This window comes from Pleurodeles waltl, chromosome 9, assembly GCF_031143425.1.
Source record: "Pleurodeles waltl isolate 20211129_DDA chromosome 9, aPleWal1.hap1.20221129, whole genome shotgun sequence".
NCBI lineage: Eukaryota > Metazoa > Chordata > Amphibia > Caudata > Salamandridae > Pleurodeles > Pleurodeles waltl.
Window position 1 is genome coordinate 158,960,729 of NC_090448.1, and position 17,772 is coordinate 158,978,500.

General features: G+C 44.5%; 1 protein-coding gene across 6 annotated transcripts in view; it reads left to right on the forward strand.

Annotated features, from left to right (window-relative positions):
* The window catches only part of SLMAP (sarcolemma associated protein), a 793,819-nt gene that overhangs the window by 92,526 nt on the left and 683,521 nt on the right, over positions 1 to 17,772 (forward strand). For all 6 annotated transcript variants that reach the window (XM_069206475.1, XM_069206474.1, XM_069206478.1 and 3 more), the window contains exons 2-3: positions 449 to 596; positions 8,124 to 8,196. In XM_069206475.1, coding sequence (XP_069062576.1) covers positions 449 to 596; positions 8,124 to 8,196 — 221 coding nt within the window. The remainder of the gene's footprint in view (positions 1 to 448; positions 597 to 8,123; positions 8,197 to 17,772) is intronic.

Consider the following 17,772-nt stretch of genomic DNA (forward strand, 5'->3'; position numbering starts at 1 on the left):
ACTGACATCTTGCAGCCTTTTGTAATGATTGTCAGGTATATCGCCTGACGAGAACCTCTTACTGTAATAAGGGGAAAGAAAGGTAAACACTATTTTCCAGAATAAAATAAGCAGCAATTACTAAAAACACGTACTGACATTTGTCTTCATTGCTCGTTAACTTTCTGAATGAACAGCTCACCTGTTCCTTTCCAATTTAAGTTCAATGGACAGAACAGACAAGTAGGTCCTATAAATAGCTCGACCTAAAAAAAACTATCTCGCCATAGCCAGTGGGTGAGTAGATTTTTTGATGCCTGATCCATGAGCTCCATGTCCAAGAAATCGTACAAGCTTGACTTAACAGCTTCTTGTTCCAAATATAATGTGTATATTCTGTACCTTTTCATTCTTTTCTCTCATTACATTGATTTGAAAACTGTTTTTTTTTTTTTTTTTTTTTTTACAGTTTTATCTTCAAGACACTAAAAGCAGTAACGGAACCTTTATTAACAGTCAACGATTGAGTCGTGGCTCTGAGGAAAGTCCACCATGTGAGGTCCTCTCTGGTGATATCATACAATTTGGTGTTGATGTGACAGAGAATACCCGGAAAGGTAAGTGAATGAATCAATTCTGTGTAATCAGATAATTTGGTATGCTTATATAATCTTGAAATAGTGCACATATTAGAATATTTTGTTTATAATATTACATACAATATAAAGAAGGTTGGGTTAGTCTGGTGTTAAAGGGTGGGCATGAAGCAGATTTGGTGTGTTTAATTCTGGTTCTTCTGTCTGTTTTGGGGTTTTCTCTGAGAAAGAAATAAGTATTCACACTGCAGTGCAGCATTCATATTATCATTCAGAGTGTCTTAGGCTTGAGCATCTTATGATCCAGTAGGTTTATCTATTAGCGCTGCCACTGTGTGGCTGTTGGTTGGTGCCTCCCTTTTTACTGGCTGGCTGTTTTCTTCTTCCGAGAATGCAGTGAACCAAGCGATCTCTCTAATGGTCAGCTAAAATGATCTGATACCGGCTTTATATTCACTGACTTCCCAGGGCCATATAAGTGACAGCTGTACATTCTTTGTGTTATCAAGTTGGCAACCCTTTGACACATGAGAGTTGCCCATCATTGGAATTTTCAACGCTTCACATGCTTGAATACGTTCAGATTTGGAGTCATGGTAACATCACACACATGAGTAAGCAGCAGTAACGTGCATACTATTTAGTATAGCAGTGTCTATGTTGCAGTATATTTTCCTCATTTTTAGGTACAAACTTCCGCCAGTTAGGTGATTGTATACTGAACTCCAAACATGCTAGTTAGCACCATAGCTAAAAATCTTAATGCATGTTGTGTTAGGTGGTACCTTTCCAGAGTTCTCCCAAAAGCAGTTTCATCACATGACTGACTTAAACATTAATGACATTCAAACCCCCATACTAGACTGTTGGTACAGCTCTTATCGGGAGCCTGTGGCTAGGTCCTCAGCAAGGGGAAAATAATTTCAGTACCTTTTCCATTCTTTTGATAATAATGAAGTAAAGAATGCACTCTTCAGACCTTGCACTTATAGCTCCCTAAAAAAGTTTCAGTTGACAATCTTTTTATAGAATGTCTTTATTACTTCCATCTACCATGTGTCAAAAGGTAGCTTCGTTTGACAGTCTTTCTTCTTTACGACTCTAAAGGACATATGAAAGAGTGCTTGTTTTTGCTTTAAAAGATGTCCCCTCCTCAGTAACTAATTTAATCAGGGTGTCCCTTCTGCTGGAAAAATGTGCAAGATTAACAAATTGATGTTAAATAAATGAACATTTAATTCCTTTGAAGCAGTTTCTGATGAAGTATGTTCCTCCATTCATTGTAGCCTAAAAGTTGGCCACAAAAATCTCTGAAACCTTCTAGGACACTTTAAATGTCATCTTGTTCAACTCCTGCACTGACCAGCACATCCTCATCGAAGACAAAATCTTCCTGGTTCCTGGACCTGCCAGAAGACTTATCTGAGGATAATCTGGAGAAAAAAAGGTGGTCATTGCAAATATGACAGTTGAGGGTGAAGGTGCAGTGTTTCTGATACCAGGATATTTACCCTTCCTGTTTACATGCACTTATAGAAAGAACTTCTAAAACGTAAGGTTTACTTAATATTTCTAAGAAGCATTTCTTTGTAGGTGATTTTATTTTGATCACCAGTTGCTGTGTGAACCTGAAACCCACCCTAAAGCGGATATTGAAAAATGGGCAACATCTTCTCAAAACCTCAACATTTCCTCCTATCATTGCTACCAGGCTTGTGAATAAGTGAAAGGTACCAGATTTGAACGAGCATACGAACAGATCAACCGTATCCTGTTTTTTGATAATGTCTGTAACAAAGAAACTGAAGAGTAATACTGTAGTGGCATGCACCGTCGTACTGGGCCAGGAGGGGTGAACTCTGAGTATCTCTGGGAAAAGGATCAACTTCATTCATGCAACCACCATGAAACTTTGAATGCCCTACCCACAGTTTTCCATTCTGAAAACCATAGGTGGCAAGAAGCCTCACCATTTTATGGAGCTCATGTGAGAAAAAAATAAGGTTGAAGCCAAGGTATACTAAGAGAGGGGAACTAATGTGTGTTATTGACTCCATAATTGACTCAGTTGCATTATTCTGTCACCTGTTGAGTACGTCAAACACACAAAAGATGATGGGTGGAATGTTTGCAAATAGTCAGAATAGTAAAGTCAATGGTGGCTCTTTACCCATGACAGTCACACTAAAAAATCTTTGGTATACCCAGTGATTTTTGGAAAGACTGTTATTTGCACCTTTGGAGGGCACCTATATCGGCCACTGCCTGATGGAGGCACGGTGTCAACTCTGAGTAACACGGCTGCATTTTTAAAGTCCATTCATCAGTACTGATCGGAGGAAGATTCGAAGAGAGCCTGGTTTGTACTGACTGTACCCCATATCTTATCCACACTTGTGGGGGTGAAGGAGGATGGCTGGGTGTCTGGGAGTAGGGGATATCAAGCTAATGCAACATCTGCTGGCACGAGTAAAAATCATGTAAGACGTGTGGGTTCTGGATATCATTTGCAAGAGTGCAGAGAGTTGATCTAAAAAGCCATTCACACAGTATTCTCAACCCCTCCCCCATCCCCTAATATTGACCTTCCTTCCTCTGTTTGCATTGATAGCACGTTCATCATTATCACAAACCACGATTCCACTCTTATTCCACACAATGCCATTTTCAATCTTAATAGTTATTTCTACCTTCGTTACTCATGCTTTCAGAAATTTTGGAGCTCTCCTTGATTACATTTCTTGGATATTGTATTTTAACAGTTTGGTTTGCAGTGATCACTATATCTGACAATCGTCTTTTTGTTCAAACCATTTCTTCTGTCAACTCTTGTTCTTTCACCTTGAATTAAATTTTTGCTTTGTCTACTTGACAACTGAAGTCTGTACCACTCTACACAAGTATTGTTTTGGGCTTCCTTCCTCATTATGTCCAGTAACCTCATTAACAGTAGTTCTATTAGACCACACCATTTGAGACATAATTCCAACAGTCAGCTGTCCATGTGCCACAGCCAATTAAATACACTCCATAATGACTGTTTTCACTAGGCCCTTTGCTCTGGGATTGTACATGACTGTCTTTTTATGACTCTAAGATTCTTTTCCATCTTAAGTGGTGATACCAACTGTGTCTCATTGTCTATAAGTAACACCTCAGGATTTCCCTCACACATAAAGACCCTTTACAAAAACTTCAAGTTGGCAGTTTGCACTTCATTAATAAATTCACTTCACATAATTTTCAAAAATAGTTCTCCTGACCTCTGAAAATTTTGTCTGCACAGCAGGAACTGAGAAAGAAATGAAACCATTCATAAAAAAAATTGAGATGTTTCCCATCTCTGCCGCACACAAACTACTTAGTAATTAGTAACAAACTCACTATAAATTTTGCTTGCAGGACCTGCAACATTCCAGCTAAGTAAGGAAATGGTGCCAGAATCCACGTTTTTAGACCTGATGTCACTCGTCCAAGCAGGTGGTCAACTGGCATTGGTAGCAAGGGGTCCATCATTCTCTTTCAATGTACTTAGAGGAGCTTTTGTAGTCATTAAATGCACCAGAAGTTTGTAATTGGTGCAGATTTTGAATGGTTTTCTCGATGTGTATGATGAAATATTTTACACCCCATAAAACCGACAGCAGCACTTTTAACTTCGTTTTGTCAGAAAACTATTTTGTGAATTTGGCCTGGAATATGACAGCTGCCATAAATGACCTTAAATCATCTGCATCAGGAATTCCAGCCTTTAGTACATTGTTTTTTCAAAATTTTGCTAGTGTTTAACAATAGCCTCATTGCGTTATATTTACATCAAGTCCATCATAGTAGCTTATATACATATCTCCATGCATCTATGTCTCAGATGGTGCGTACACATGAAATCATACATATTTATGTAATGCTATCTTCTGCATGATTGTCAATGCGATGAGGTAGTCTGAGTAACCAAATAAATGTTGTATGAGCTAAAGGTCTCACGCTCCATCTATTACCCATCACCATATCATAGGGAGAGGAGGAAGAAACTGAAAAAAACCACAGTACTTTTTTGGTCTTTACTGTAGTCCTCTTTTAGTCTTTTGTATATTATTAACCAATTTGTCCTTACCTATAACTCCTGTCCTGTCTATGATATGCACTATGTAAGAGACACTATCCACTTTTATTCCACACTTATCAGGCTTGACTGATAATCCCTTTTATTTTAATATTGTCAAGACCTTGTTTAATTGATCGTCTTAAGCCTCTATATTTCGTTGAACATTGAAAGTGACTCATGCATGGTATACCATCAAACAAAATATTAACTATTCATTGAATTACGGCCTTGGCAGGTGCCAAACTGAATAGTTTTATGTTTAAATTGAGAAGTGCCACATGGCATGGCGATGGATGTAACTCAGTTTGATGGTACTTCAGCGGTTGCGAACCATTTGACCTGGCCTAACCTGGATATCATTTTGTTTATGCGAGGGTGTCTGTTGACCTAGATGGCATTGTTTAAATCGTAGAGGTCGCCACACATCCTTACTGAGAGATCAGGTTTTTGAACCATCAATATAGGTGTCAACCATTTAGTTGCATCTCATTCGCACATTTTTTTAAAATTTCTTGTTCAACTTTTCCTCTATTGGCCAATGGAGTAATTCTCACTTTATGTATTGAGTTTCAACTTTCCTACGTAGGATAATGTTAGGTTTGAATTCCACTAATTTTCCTAATTCATAATTGAATTCTTTGGGATATTAGCTGAATCTATGAACCAAATTGATTTTTCGATTGGCTAACATAATTTTAACGTGTGCTGCTTTCTTTACTACACACTCACAAACACTTTGCCTTAAAGTTACCTACGAAAGCAGTAATTAACTCGTCATTTCACTATTTTTTCACCACCATTCCACCTTCTTCAGTCACTTCAACATCTCAAGCAACGCAAGCTTAATAGAAGGCACCCTCCTCAACCTCATCAACACACTCCATGTGGTAGAACGTCACTCCATCAGCTCACTCAAGATGGCACATCTCAACATCTCCGACATTCCAGTGTAAACCACCCATGGCCCTGGATTGGACTGACGGCCTCGCTGTGCATAACGTCCTGCTCAGCGTTCAGCCCACTAATCGAGGTCAACCCAAAAGAGACAACTAAACCTTCATATCCTTCAAAGATTTCTTCATCAGCAGCTTAATACTTGAAATCATCTCACACTGCCAGTTCCACATACAATGCTAGCACCCTTCTAAACGTGTGAATATCTGGGCTCCAACTTAAACTCACAAGTGCAAGGCAATCTTGAACAGCATGATTCTCTTCGCTGACTATGAATATTATATCTGCAAACAAGACAGAAAATTGAAAGAAAATGGGACACCTGATAATACTGAAGTCCTTCCATGCAACATGCAGACAGCTCATCACGCCAGCCAAAGCAAAGTACTACACCAACACAGACAGTAAAGCCATTAGCAGAAGCAGGATGCTTTTCAAGACAATCGAGCTCTGCATCATTTTCCTTTCCGACCCTCCTATACTACGATCCACAGACAAGTGCAATGACGTAAACCTCTTTTTCTGTTAAAAATACAGCAAATAGCACGAAGACAATACCAAGCCTGCTTCTGTTCTTACATACCCCATTCTCAAACTCCTGCAATGGTCATCCTTCAAAGCCCTATCTCTTGAATACCTAGACGACTTCCTTAAATTGCATAGCACCACTTCCTACGAAGATAATGTCTTCCTCTCATCCTTCATCAAAGTTCTCACCCCTACACACCAGTCAGCACCTCCCTCACTCAAGGCATCGTCCCAGAAGCTCTCAATGCAGATCCTCCTTTCTAAACCTAAAGAAACCTACAGTAACCCCTGATGACCTTGCCAACTATTCTCCCATCATTCACCTATCCTTCATCAGCAAGAGCAATCAAAAAAGAGTCTGCCCTTCACTCCAAGATCATATCAATAATAACAATCCTCTGAATTATTAGCAATCTAGCTTCTGATCCGCTGCAGACCACTAACTTACACATTGTACAGGAAACACATCTGGCGCAGATGAGGATGACCCCTGCTTCCGGGTATTGCTGGATCACTCATCTGTGTATGACAGTCAGCGATCCCATCCTCATCAATTTCCTTGAGCCTTGAATGGGGATTCACTGACAACATCCTTCAGTAACCTTTCCAACTAACACCAGTTTCTTCACACGTTGAGTCCCTCAGGATCCATACTGTCTCCTGTAACTTTGAACTCCTACATGGAGCCGCTTGAGTCTCTGCTCACAGATAACATCAACATTCCCCGCTATGCTGACTATATGCAGCTCTTCTTGAAAATATCCTTCGCCCCAGTCAGTCAACATTTCAGACATTGCCTATACCTCATTCAGACCCGGAGGTCCAGTGCCTACGCCGCCAAGGCAGACAACCTTTTATTTGCCAGAAACAAGAAGTAAGAAATTTGGAGAGTGGAAGACTCACCTTTTAAAAGAATACTGCATTACAGTGCAGTAACAGTGTACCTCCGCTATCATGGCCAGCTACCTCCCCTTGACTGTATGCTTGCCTTGGCCCTGTACAGTTATTGGCTGTCTTTTAGTTAGGTTCACGCTATACAAATAACAAAATGACACATACAATTTCCTTTCTCCATGCCCAATGTTATATTCCAGTATTTACAATGTCACGATGTAACAAGTTAGCGAAATATCCATTCCATCCTTCCTCTTCCCTCCTCTTCACAGCGTGGGTTTGTTGTTCTTATACATACTCAATAACTCTAACTTCTATTCAGCTCGATGCTATCACAAACTACATAAATCACTAAAAGCCTCTGGAAAGGTGCCTTTTCTAATAACTCAAAGTTGTGATTTTCCAATCACTGAAGATAAGCTATTTATACTTTGGTTAAAGATGACAAGTGTTCTCCATCGGTAATTCAACTGTGATTCTGCCTGTCTCTATATATAATACACTATACAATCTTGCCAAAATTCAATGATCTTAATAGTATGTAACCCTACTACCAGAATTTAGTATTAATATAGAGGAAACCTAGCTCGGTAGGAACGTTGCACTGTACATACTGTGGGGTGGCAGAAAATGTTTAATATTGTTTGCATTGTGCGAGTTAATCAGTTACATCAATTGTTAAGTGAAGCAAACTAAAATAAATGAATAGTCACAGCAATAATAATGTTCTGCATCTTGTGAGCGTATCTTATAAAGGGATAAAGTGTATTAAATCCAGTCATTTATTTAGCTGCATGCACATAAAACTTAGTTCAAATTCTACTTAGAAGTATCTCTATTATCTTTTTCAATTTCTTCTCATTCTTGAATGCCTTACCAATATGTGAACGCTTTTACTTGCTTAATCACCATATCGTTAATACCACCATAATTCTCATTGAACTGGTTTTGTGGTTGTATAAATATGAGTTCCACTGTTATAGTCCATAGTTAATGTTTTGATATTGGTGATATAGAAAATATCTTATGGACCTGATGGACTTTTATAAATGTTTCTCCTCCTGCAGTGACTCATGGGTGTATAGTGTCCACTATAAAACTGTTCTTGCCAGATGGACTGGAAGCTCGAAGACGATCGGAGTAAGTGTAACTTGATCTTGTCTACACACTAATTTGTGAAAAATATTTGTTGATAATGGTAATAAATATTGTTTCCTAAATAATTTTATCTATCCATCAGTCTGTTTTGTTGCAGGAGTACTTGCAATATTGTTGCCTGAAAAGGAATTTGCTAACAAACAAATACTTGTCTTTGAATTGAGCATGATTGAAAAGGGCTGAGAAAAAATGGCAGCCACCTGAAAGCAGCTGCAGGAGGATTTAGACGGGAACCGGTGGCCAGGGGACACAGATGATAGAGTTAACTGGTTCCCGGGCAGCGGCCGCAGGAAAGCCTAAAATGGCGGCCGGTGCCTAGACCGTCCCGGCAACGCTGAAAAGCTGACATCGCGCCAGGGTTGTGGGGGTTGGGCAGCGACCCTGAGGAGCGGGGTTGCTCCCTGGTGCACTTATATGGGGCTGAATTACCACTGAGGGCCCTCGACAGCTGTGGGGCGATGTGCGGTGACAATGAAGCACTCTGTCCCCTGGAGCCTGAAGGAATTGGGCCGCAGCTTTGGCGGCTGATCCCGTGGTGAGGTGGGGACTTGACTGGCCGGGAGTGGTGGCACACTAGCAACGCATTCGCCTGGGAACTCTGGCCGAGCCCTTGGGCTACCTGACTTTTTATGAGCACCTGGGGGGGCCCTGGGTACTGCAGCAGTGCGATCGCTCAAAATGGCGGTCAGCGCCTAGAGGAGGCCTAGTGCTACAGAAGAACAAATGCTGCATCATGGAGCTGGCTCACCCTGGATGCTACTACCTGGCACATCTGTGCAGGATATAATTGGCAATCAGGGCCCTGGCCTGCTGTGAGGCCTAAAGAGGGGAAGTCTGAGAGCTTGGTGAGCCCGGCTACTGGCCCCAGAGAGATTGCGCTGCAGCCTCTGCGGCCAGCCCAGATGCAAGGAGGGGGACAGTGGCACCTGGAGCTGCAATAGCACAGGCATTGTGCTTAGGAGGGGGCACACCCTGGAGGGGGGACTGCTCCCCTTGCACAGAAACTTGAGCTGTGGGCCCAGAGCACATGCTGAGCTAGGTGCATAAACTGACTGGAGCCGGTCTCCCGGCCTTGGGGGGGGGGGGGGGGGGGGGGGGTAGGAGATGCGACCTTAACGGACAGATTGACTGCTTTGTGGCATCCTGACCTGCGGGCGATTGGCTCTGGGCCTGCTAATGGCAGATGCACGGAGAGGTGGAAGCAACCCCGAGGAGAGTGAATAGCAGCCTGCAAAGAGACTTGCATCAGGTAATCAGCCAGATCCTTCTGCTCATCGGAGATGCAGATGACGTCGAGGCATCAGTCGTGAGCCAACTTTCCCCCAAGTGATGCCTGAAATACACTGAGTGTTCAGCAGTGATGCGGCCACCGGGGCCGCTCCGAGGGTCTCGGACGCTTCTCCTATTTACCCATCTTTGGCTCTGTCAAGTACAGCACTGGAACAGCAGTGGCAGAAGGCAAGAGTGAAGGGGTTGGGGGTCTCTACCATGTAGCACAAAAACCTTCACAGCTTGCTCCCTTACTCCACGACCACTTACGGAGGTGGGACTGACCCCTGGTAGACTGCACCACAGGTCAGCGCTGGTGGGGCCTGGATGTATGGAATTACATGTAGCTCCCCATGAGCACTATATGCTATGAATGGACCTGGCCTGCTCTCTCCTGCCGTGGAGATGACCCACCACTAGGAAACCCAGTGGAAATTGGGGCTGCCTGCTGAATTAGCTACAACCAGAAAAATCTGAGGCACCCGAGATTTGGCTATAACCGACTCAAGAGCACACCGTGGGCAAAGCCCTGAAAAAGAGGGACAAAGACCTGGGTGGCTCCCAGCGCACAGGGGCTGCTGGCAGTTGCTCGGAGCAAAGACTGCCTATGATGTTGGTGACCGCACTCTCCACCCCCACACTCTAAGATGTACTACAGGCCATAGCGGCTTCCTCAGAGGCCCAAGAGGTAAAAGGTGACACACTAAGCATTGATTTGGGTCTATTGTGCAATGAGCACTATCGCTTGGCAGTGAGGGTCACCGTGTCTGAGAGGGAACTATCGGAGACTACCCCTGCAGTGGCCATGGTGGGGGGACGCATGGACTCTGTGGAATCTCGCCTAACAGCTCTAGAGAGCAGAGCGGAAGACGCGGAGAATAAGGCATACTGCAATAATGTCGGAGTGGTGGGGCTCCCTGAAAAAATTGAAGGCTCAGACTGGCTGCGCTACTTGGATGATTGGCTCAGGCATGGGGTTGCCCCGGAGGGCCTGTCCCCCTTCTTTGCCTTGGAGCCCTGCCTTTTCTCCCGGACCTTCCCCTGAGGCCGATGGTGCCAAGGTTACATCACTTTAAGGATTGAGATTACATTCTACCGCAGTCTCGGATACGTTGAAACCTTGTGGTGGAGAACAATAAAGTTTCAATATTTCCAAACTTTTCCAGAGAGGTGCACTGCAGTGAAGAGGAAACTGCGGAAAATGGGGATATCGTATTCCATGCAGTTCCCTGCACGACTTCGGGTAGTGACACCAACAATGGCTGACTCATTAGATAGCAATTCACATGATGCTATATAGAAAAGTAACACCCTTTAATCCAGCCAGGGTTGTACTCCGGCTCGACCCTCCTGCCACTTCCTTCCCTACTGAGTTAAAGGTGCTGCGCAACTGTTGGTTGCGATACCTCCGCAAGTCAGGTTGTGCTATACCTAATGCCCTGGAGATCCCAATGCAATTTATATCCGTACGACCTCATGGAGGAGACTGGAGAAGACTTTCTAGCTGGATTGAAGCGGGGGCAATCCCCACGGAAACTTTATTTGAAGCTGACACCCTTCTACCATGACAGGAATTTAGAGTTTGCTACAATTTACCCCAAGGACACTTCCTCCTCCACGGGGCTATCACTGAGGCGATCACTAAGTACTAGCGAATAGGACGGGCAGAACATCCCCCTTCAAGTGTCTGTCAATACCTGACAAGCAATACTGGCACATATAAAGTGGTCAAATGCTATATGGGAGGATGAGAGCGGGTCTTTGTTGACCCCTCACGGGGGGAAGGGGACTTGGGTACATTAATCAGAGATGACAAATGGGGAGTCATGCTGATCTGGATACCTAAACTCTTTAGAAATGCTAGATTTAGGTTAATAAACCTATATGTACTGCATAGAGCATATTTGACGCCGGGTGGGCTTCGGAGGCATTTTGGCCTGATGGAGGCCAAGTGCCCACGCTGTGGTGAGGAGGCGGCGGAGTTCTTTCACATGTTCTGGATCTGTCCGGCTCCGAGGCAATTCTGGGACTCCGTGGTTAACACGTTAACGGAGGTCATCGAAAGGGAAGTCCCCCATGATCCCAGACTTTGCTTGCTCAGCAGTTATCCCCACACAACTCGGCATAAAGTGACTAACCAATTTCAGGACTTGGCACTGTTATTGGTGAAGAGAGAGATAATAAGTATTTGGAAATCGATGCGAGGTCCTGGAGGAGGAAGATACTGAGATGGGCGTAAGTGGAGGAGTTGGTGAAGTATTCGAGAAGTCGGGCAGGGTCAGGGGCTGTTAGAGAGGGCCCAGGCTTGGAGTATTCTGATATCTCTCTTGGAAAATTTGGACAAAACAACTCAGGAACGTACACTCTCTTAGTAGGTACTTCCCCGGTATCCGACCATAGAATGTTTTTGAAGTAACTGCAATCGGTGAATATTTCAAGTGTACTGTATATGCAAAATATACTGATGTATACTAAATAGTTACCGATGTATACTTTTGTTGAGAGTACCTATTGTATTACTAACCTGCTGGTAGTCAGACTGGATCTGGCCAGTTTCTCCCTGCAGTAGCTGCCCAGCTTCTGGTGGCGCCACACACTACCAATGGTAGCTTTGACTGCCCTTGACACAAAATCATGTGACTAAAGATGGCACTGCCTGGCATGCTGGCTCCTTTTCCTCTTCTGTGCCTAACTAGCGTGGGTCGAGAGCTCCTCTTTGGGTTTTCTTCACACGACTGACATCTTCAGCCTGGTCCCCTGGAACCCAGCTGCCACTTCCAACAATCATTGACTACATCTTTGCCTTGGACCCTGTGCAGCTTTTCTCTGGTTTTGCTCGGATGGTAATACACAAATACCACCTGTGTACAGATATCATAGCAAAGATGTCATGATTTAAATGTTGCGAAAAAAAAATCTGTATGGTGTCTGAGGTCAGATCACAACCTGTTGTCCTGCAGCCTGTGTTCATACATGCACCGAAAGGCCATAAGGGAGTGGGAGGTCAGTTATTTTTGGGTCAGACCTATAAGGAGACTTTTAAATCGTCCCTCTGTCCTCCTTCATGTTAGCCGCTGTGACTAGAGTGGACCTCCAAATGGGCCTCCCATCAAAATAAAACAGTAAGGAACACAGGAGTAACCAGTCTTCATTTTCAAAATCGAGTAAAGGATGCCATTCTCAGGCCAACCTCATATTCTTTCTCCTCTGAGTTGGTTTGATTCAGAAGGAACTGTCCTGAGTTCGACTATTGGCAGACTCACTGCAGTTACAGGCCTTTGAAGGAGTCATTTTGGACCTTTTCAGGCCTCAACTCTCTGCCCTTTATTCTGGACATAGCACCTGGATATTTCTTACTCCTCTGGCCCATTTTCTGAGGAAGCTTGTTGTTGGAAGCTGGCTCTGTATATACTATATCAAAATAAGATTTAGTGAGCACAGAGTCCAGGGGTTCCCCAAGAGGCTTGAACGAGGCAATAATAGGTAATGCTAATGCTCTATTGGTGGTAGTGTGGTTGAGCAGTTAGGCTTATCAGAGGGTGGTGTTAAGCTTTTGTTGTACACACACAAGCAACAAGTGAAAGCACACACTCAGTGACTTAACTCCAGTCCAATAGGTTTTTATATAGAAAAATATTATTTTGTTAATTTATTATTAGAGCCACAAGCTTCATCTAGCAGGTAAGTACATTAAATGAAAGGTATTTAACACAGTAATACTTGGAACTTTGAATGGAACAACAATGTACACAGTTTTCTTTAAAATGGCAAAACGCTAATTTAAAAGTCGACACTGCAATTTTCAACAGTTCCTGGGGGAGGTAAGTAAAGTACAGTTTTTGAGGTAAGTAACAAACTTACGGGTTCAATCTCTGGGGCATAGATAGCCCACTGTTGGGGGTTCAAGATAATCCCAAACACCCAGCACCAGCAACACAGGTCCAGTTAGGTGCAGGAGCCAAAATACAGTGTGCCCCTATGGAGACAGGGGGTTCTCCGGTTCCGGTCTGCTTGCAGGTAAGTACCCGCGTTGTTGGAGGGCAGACCAGCTGGATTTGGAGGAGTATTGGAGGGGCCCCAAGTAGACACAAAAACCACACCCTCAGCGGCATGGGGGTGGCCGAGTGCAGTGTGCAAACAGGGCGTTGGGTTCTCAATAGAACTCTATTGAGGGACCTGGGGGTCACTTAGGTGGTGCAGGCAGGGCACGGGGGCCTCTCGGGCAAGCCACCGACTGGGGAAAAGGTGAGGGCCGCCTGCTGGTTGTTGCTGCACCGGTGGTCGGTTTCTCTCGGGCCTGGGACCTGCGGGTGCAGTGCTTCTCCAAGCGACGGATATCTCGCTGGTCCTTCAGAACCCGTTGCTTCTTTTCTTGCAGCTTTTTGAAGCAGGAGCGGGCTGGTAGGGCTTGGGCCGAGTCAGTTGTTTTCTCCTTCTCTTCTCTGTGGGATTTTCAGCTCAGCAGTCCTTCTTTCTTGAGGTCATCAGGAATCTGAAGAGCTGGGTTCAGGGTCACCACTAAATACTAAAATTAGGGGTGTGTTAGGGTCAGAGGGCAGTAGCCAATGGCTACTGTCCCTGAGAGTGGCTGCACCCTCCTTGTGCCCACTCCTCTGGGGAGGGAGGCACATCCCTATCCCTATCCCTATCCCTATTGGTCCTAATCCTCCAAACAAGATGGAGGATTTCTCAAGGAGGAGGCCACTTCAGCTCTGGACACCTTAAGGGTGGTCCTGGCTGAGGTGGTGACTCCTCCTTGTTTTTCTCATTATCCCTCTGGACTTGCTGCCAAAAGTCGGGGCTTGTTGGGGGGAGGAGGGGGGGCAGGCATCTCCACTGGCTGGAGCACTGTAACACCAGGCTTGAACCTTTTGAGGCTCACAGCCAGGTGTTAAAGTTCCTGCAGAGGGAGGTGTGAAGCACCTCCATCCAGGGCAGGTTTTGTTTGTGACCACAGAGTGCACAAAGGCACTCGCCTCATGTGGTCAGAAACTCATCTGGAAGTGGCAGGCTGGCATAGACTGGTCAGCCTTACACTAGCAGTTGGGCCAACATTCAGGGGGCATCTCTGAGATGCCCCCTGTGTGCATTTTTCTATAAATCCCACACTGGCATCAGTGTGGGTTTGTTGTACTGAGAAGTTTGATACAAGACTTCCCGGTATTCAGTGTAGCCATTATGGCGCTGTGGAGTTCGTAATGACAAACACCCAAACCATATACTCAATATGGCTACCCTGCACTTAAAATGTCCAAGAATTGACTTTGACTCTGTAGGGGCATAGTGCTCATGCAGCTATGCCCTCACCTGTGGTATAGTGCACCCAGCCTTAGGGCTGTAAGGCCTGCTAGAGGGGTGACTTACCTATGCTACAGGCAGTGGTTTGTGGGTATGGCACTCTGAGGGGAGTGCCATGTCGGCTTTGTCTTTTCTCCCCACTAGCACACACACAGGCTGCAAAGCACTGTGCATGTTCCGAGTGAGTAGTCCCTGAGGGTGGCATAATACATGCTGCAGCCCTTAGGGACCTTCCCTGGCCACAAATCCCTTGGTACCAGGGGTATCTTTGACAAGGGACTTAACTGTGTGCCAGGGCTGCGCCAATTGTGGAAACAAAGGTACAGTTTTAGGGAAAGAACACTGGTGCTGGGACCTGGTTAGCAGCGTCCCACTACACTTCCAATCAAAGCTTGCATCAAAACTAGGCAAAAAGTGGGGGGTGACCATGCCAACAGTGGCATTTTCCTACACTTGTTCTTTCACAGCTGTGGTACAAAAAGCTGCAGAGGTGCTTGAGTTGCCCCTCCTCACGTTTAAATCAAACCTCTTGGCAGAAAGTTAACAGCTGTCCTTTCTAAATTCTGGGACTCTTCTGCATTTCAACTAGACTCCGAACAAGCCAATGCACATGTTTAATCAACAAATTTGATACTGCCACATGTCTTTACCAATCAACCCAGTATTTCTGTTGACCCAGCGTTCATCAGAATGCATGGTAGTATAGGCATCCTGCAAAAACGGAACCACAGTGTCTGATCTACCGCACTGCCTTACTGTGAATCAAAACATCTGTATGGCATGGGGCAGGTGGTCTTTGTGGAAGGTAACTTTGCCCTACATATGGCCAAAACCACATGCCTCTTGAAATGGTACATCCTGCTCTTTGGGAGACTGACAAGATGACTACTACCCTCTTTCCTGATAACATAAAGGTGTTGTTTTTCTACCTCTCCTGCAACTGACTTTGTCGCCAAAGAAATCTTGAATTGATTTCCAGTGATCATTTGACATCTATGTCCATGGCTTTATTAAATGCAACCATGGTTGGCCGTGCTCTGTGAGCTTCTTTGGAAACTTTCACTTGGCGCTTCAAAGACATGTCCCTCAATGGAGAAAGACTTTTTGGGTAGAAGGCAGATTTCTTTGAGAGCTTCAAATTTGGGTGTGCAGTTGCTTACTCTTCTGTGGCTCACTTCCCCCGCCAGAAAACATCACCTGTAATATTTCAGTTTTCACAGCCTTTTCAGAATTCAACCTTCCAGACAGAAACATCCGTCATTTCTCTGCTCGTTTAGGGAGAGACCGACACAGAAGAAGAGAGCAACAGTTGTGATATGTCGATTACTGACCTGCACAAAGATTGCCTTTGGTGTCTCGGTTCAGATCACGACTTTGGGGGGAATGTTCTTCGTGCCAGAGAATGAACCCAAAGCCTTTGAAGGAAAGAGAAGCTAAACTGTTCCTGTTGAAAACTAAAAAAAAAGAGAAGCATGGTCATAGAAGATCGAGACATCGAGAAGAGTCATTGTTGCACCAGTCATCGAAGTCACATAAGAAGCGTTGTCGTCATGGCTCATGGAGTTGTTCCTCTTGAGATAGTGGTCCATCTCCAGCTTCTAAATCTCGACGTGGTCGAAGTGGGAGATGAGTCCCACCTTATCTCCTCTCCAGCCGAAGTTGCCTGATGTACCACTGGTGCCATCTTAGGTGGAAATTTCGGTGTCACCAACTGGTCCTGCACAATTCTCTCCTGTTACTCCAATGGATCAGGAGAACGAAAATGAGGAGTCAAGTCGGGCTCAGCCTTAGCAGGAGTATCTGGGTTTTCCAGTTCTGGAGATGCACCCGTCTGCCTTTTAAATGTTATGTTTAGCATTTTTCATAGAGCTATGGCCCTTGCTGGTGTGCCAGTCGGCCCCACGGGCCCTTTGGCCTTTAATCTTAGAGGACTCCCTGCGCCATATAAACAGGCTCCTTTCTTGCCTTTTGTGCCAGCGGCTCCAACGCCATCGGAAATGCTGCTGGTAATGATACAGACATCGGATAAATCTCGTCTGGCGTTGTCACTCTACTCAGGGTGACATCCCGGCACCTGCTCCGGATTTACCGGTGCCACGAAAGACATCTTTGATGTCTGCACATGCTTTATCAACACTGAGATTGGAAACTAGACTGAGATCTAGGAGAATCTTTGAGGCTTTTATAAGAACAATAATATTATAAGGAGCAACAAGAACCTTCTCATAATTTTGACGGTATTGAGGAGGCTAGTGGGTCGGATACCTATCCGTAGTGGGAGTTATCACCTGAAGCTATTCCTCCTCCAAACGTTGCTGGTTATTATGGGGTGATTTGGAAGGCGGCTGAGTTTTTAGAACTGCTGTTACACAATTTGGAATTAAAAATAAACATTCTCACTGAAGTTCTTCGCACCTCTTTTACTACCTCTGAGCCTTTACTTCCTTTTAATGATGCTTTGACTGAGTCTGGTGGTCCAGGCTTCTTGTTCTCCAAAAGCAGCTCCTGTTGCCTTCCCTACTACTCCGGTGGATAGGGAATCAAAACTCATGGAACAATCTGTAAAAAGATGTATTTCTCCACGTGAAGTATTGCATTAAAGTCAGTAGATGCTTTACATGTGTGTTGGGCATGCATATTCATGCGCTAATGGATTTGGCTAGAGGTTGTTTCCAAAGTGCTGCAGGATGTGCAGGAACATTTTCAAGAATTATTGCAGGATAGTCGAGCAGCGGCTAGATAGGTTATTCAATCTGGCCTTGAAACAGCCGACTCTGTTGCTAGAGCCATGGGAACATCAGTGGCCAATAGGAGGCATGCATGGCTTAGAGAATTTCCTCGGATGTACAATCCACTTTGATGGACCTCCTGTTTGGGTCAAAATTATTTGGTAAGAAAGCTGATTCTGCACTTGAAAGGTTCAAGTACAGCAAAGCCACTGCTAAGTCTTTAGGATTACAATCACTCTCCTCGGCCTATAGACCTTTCCGT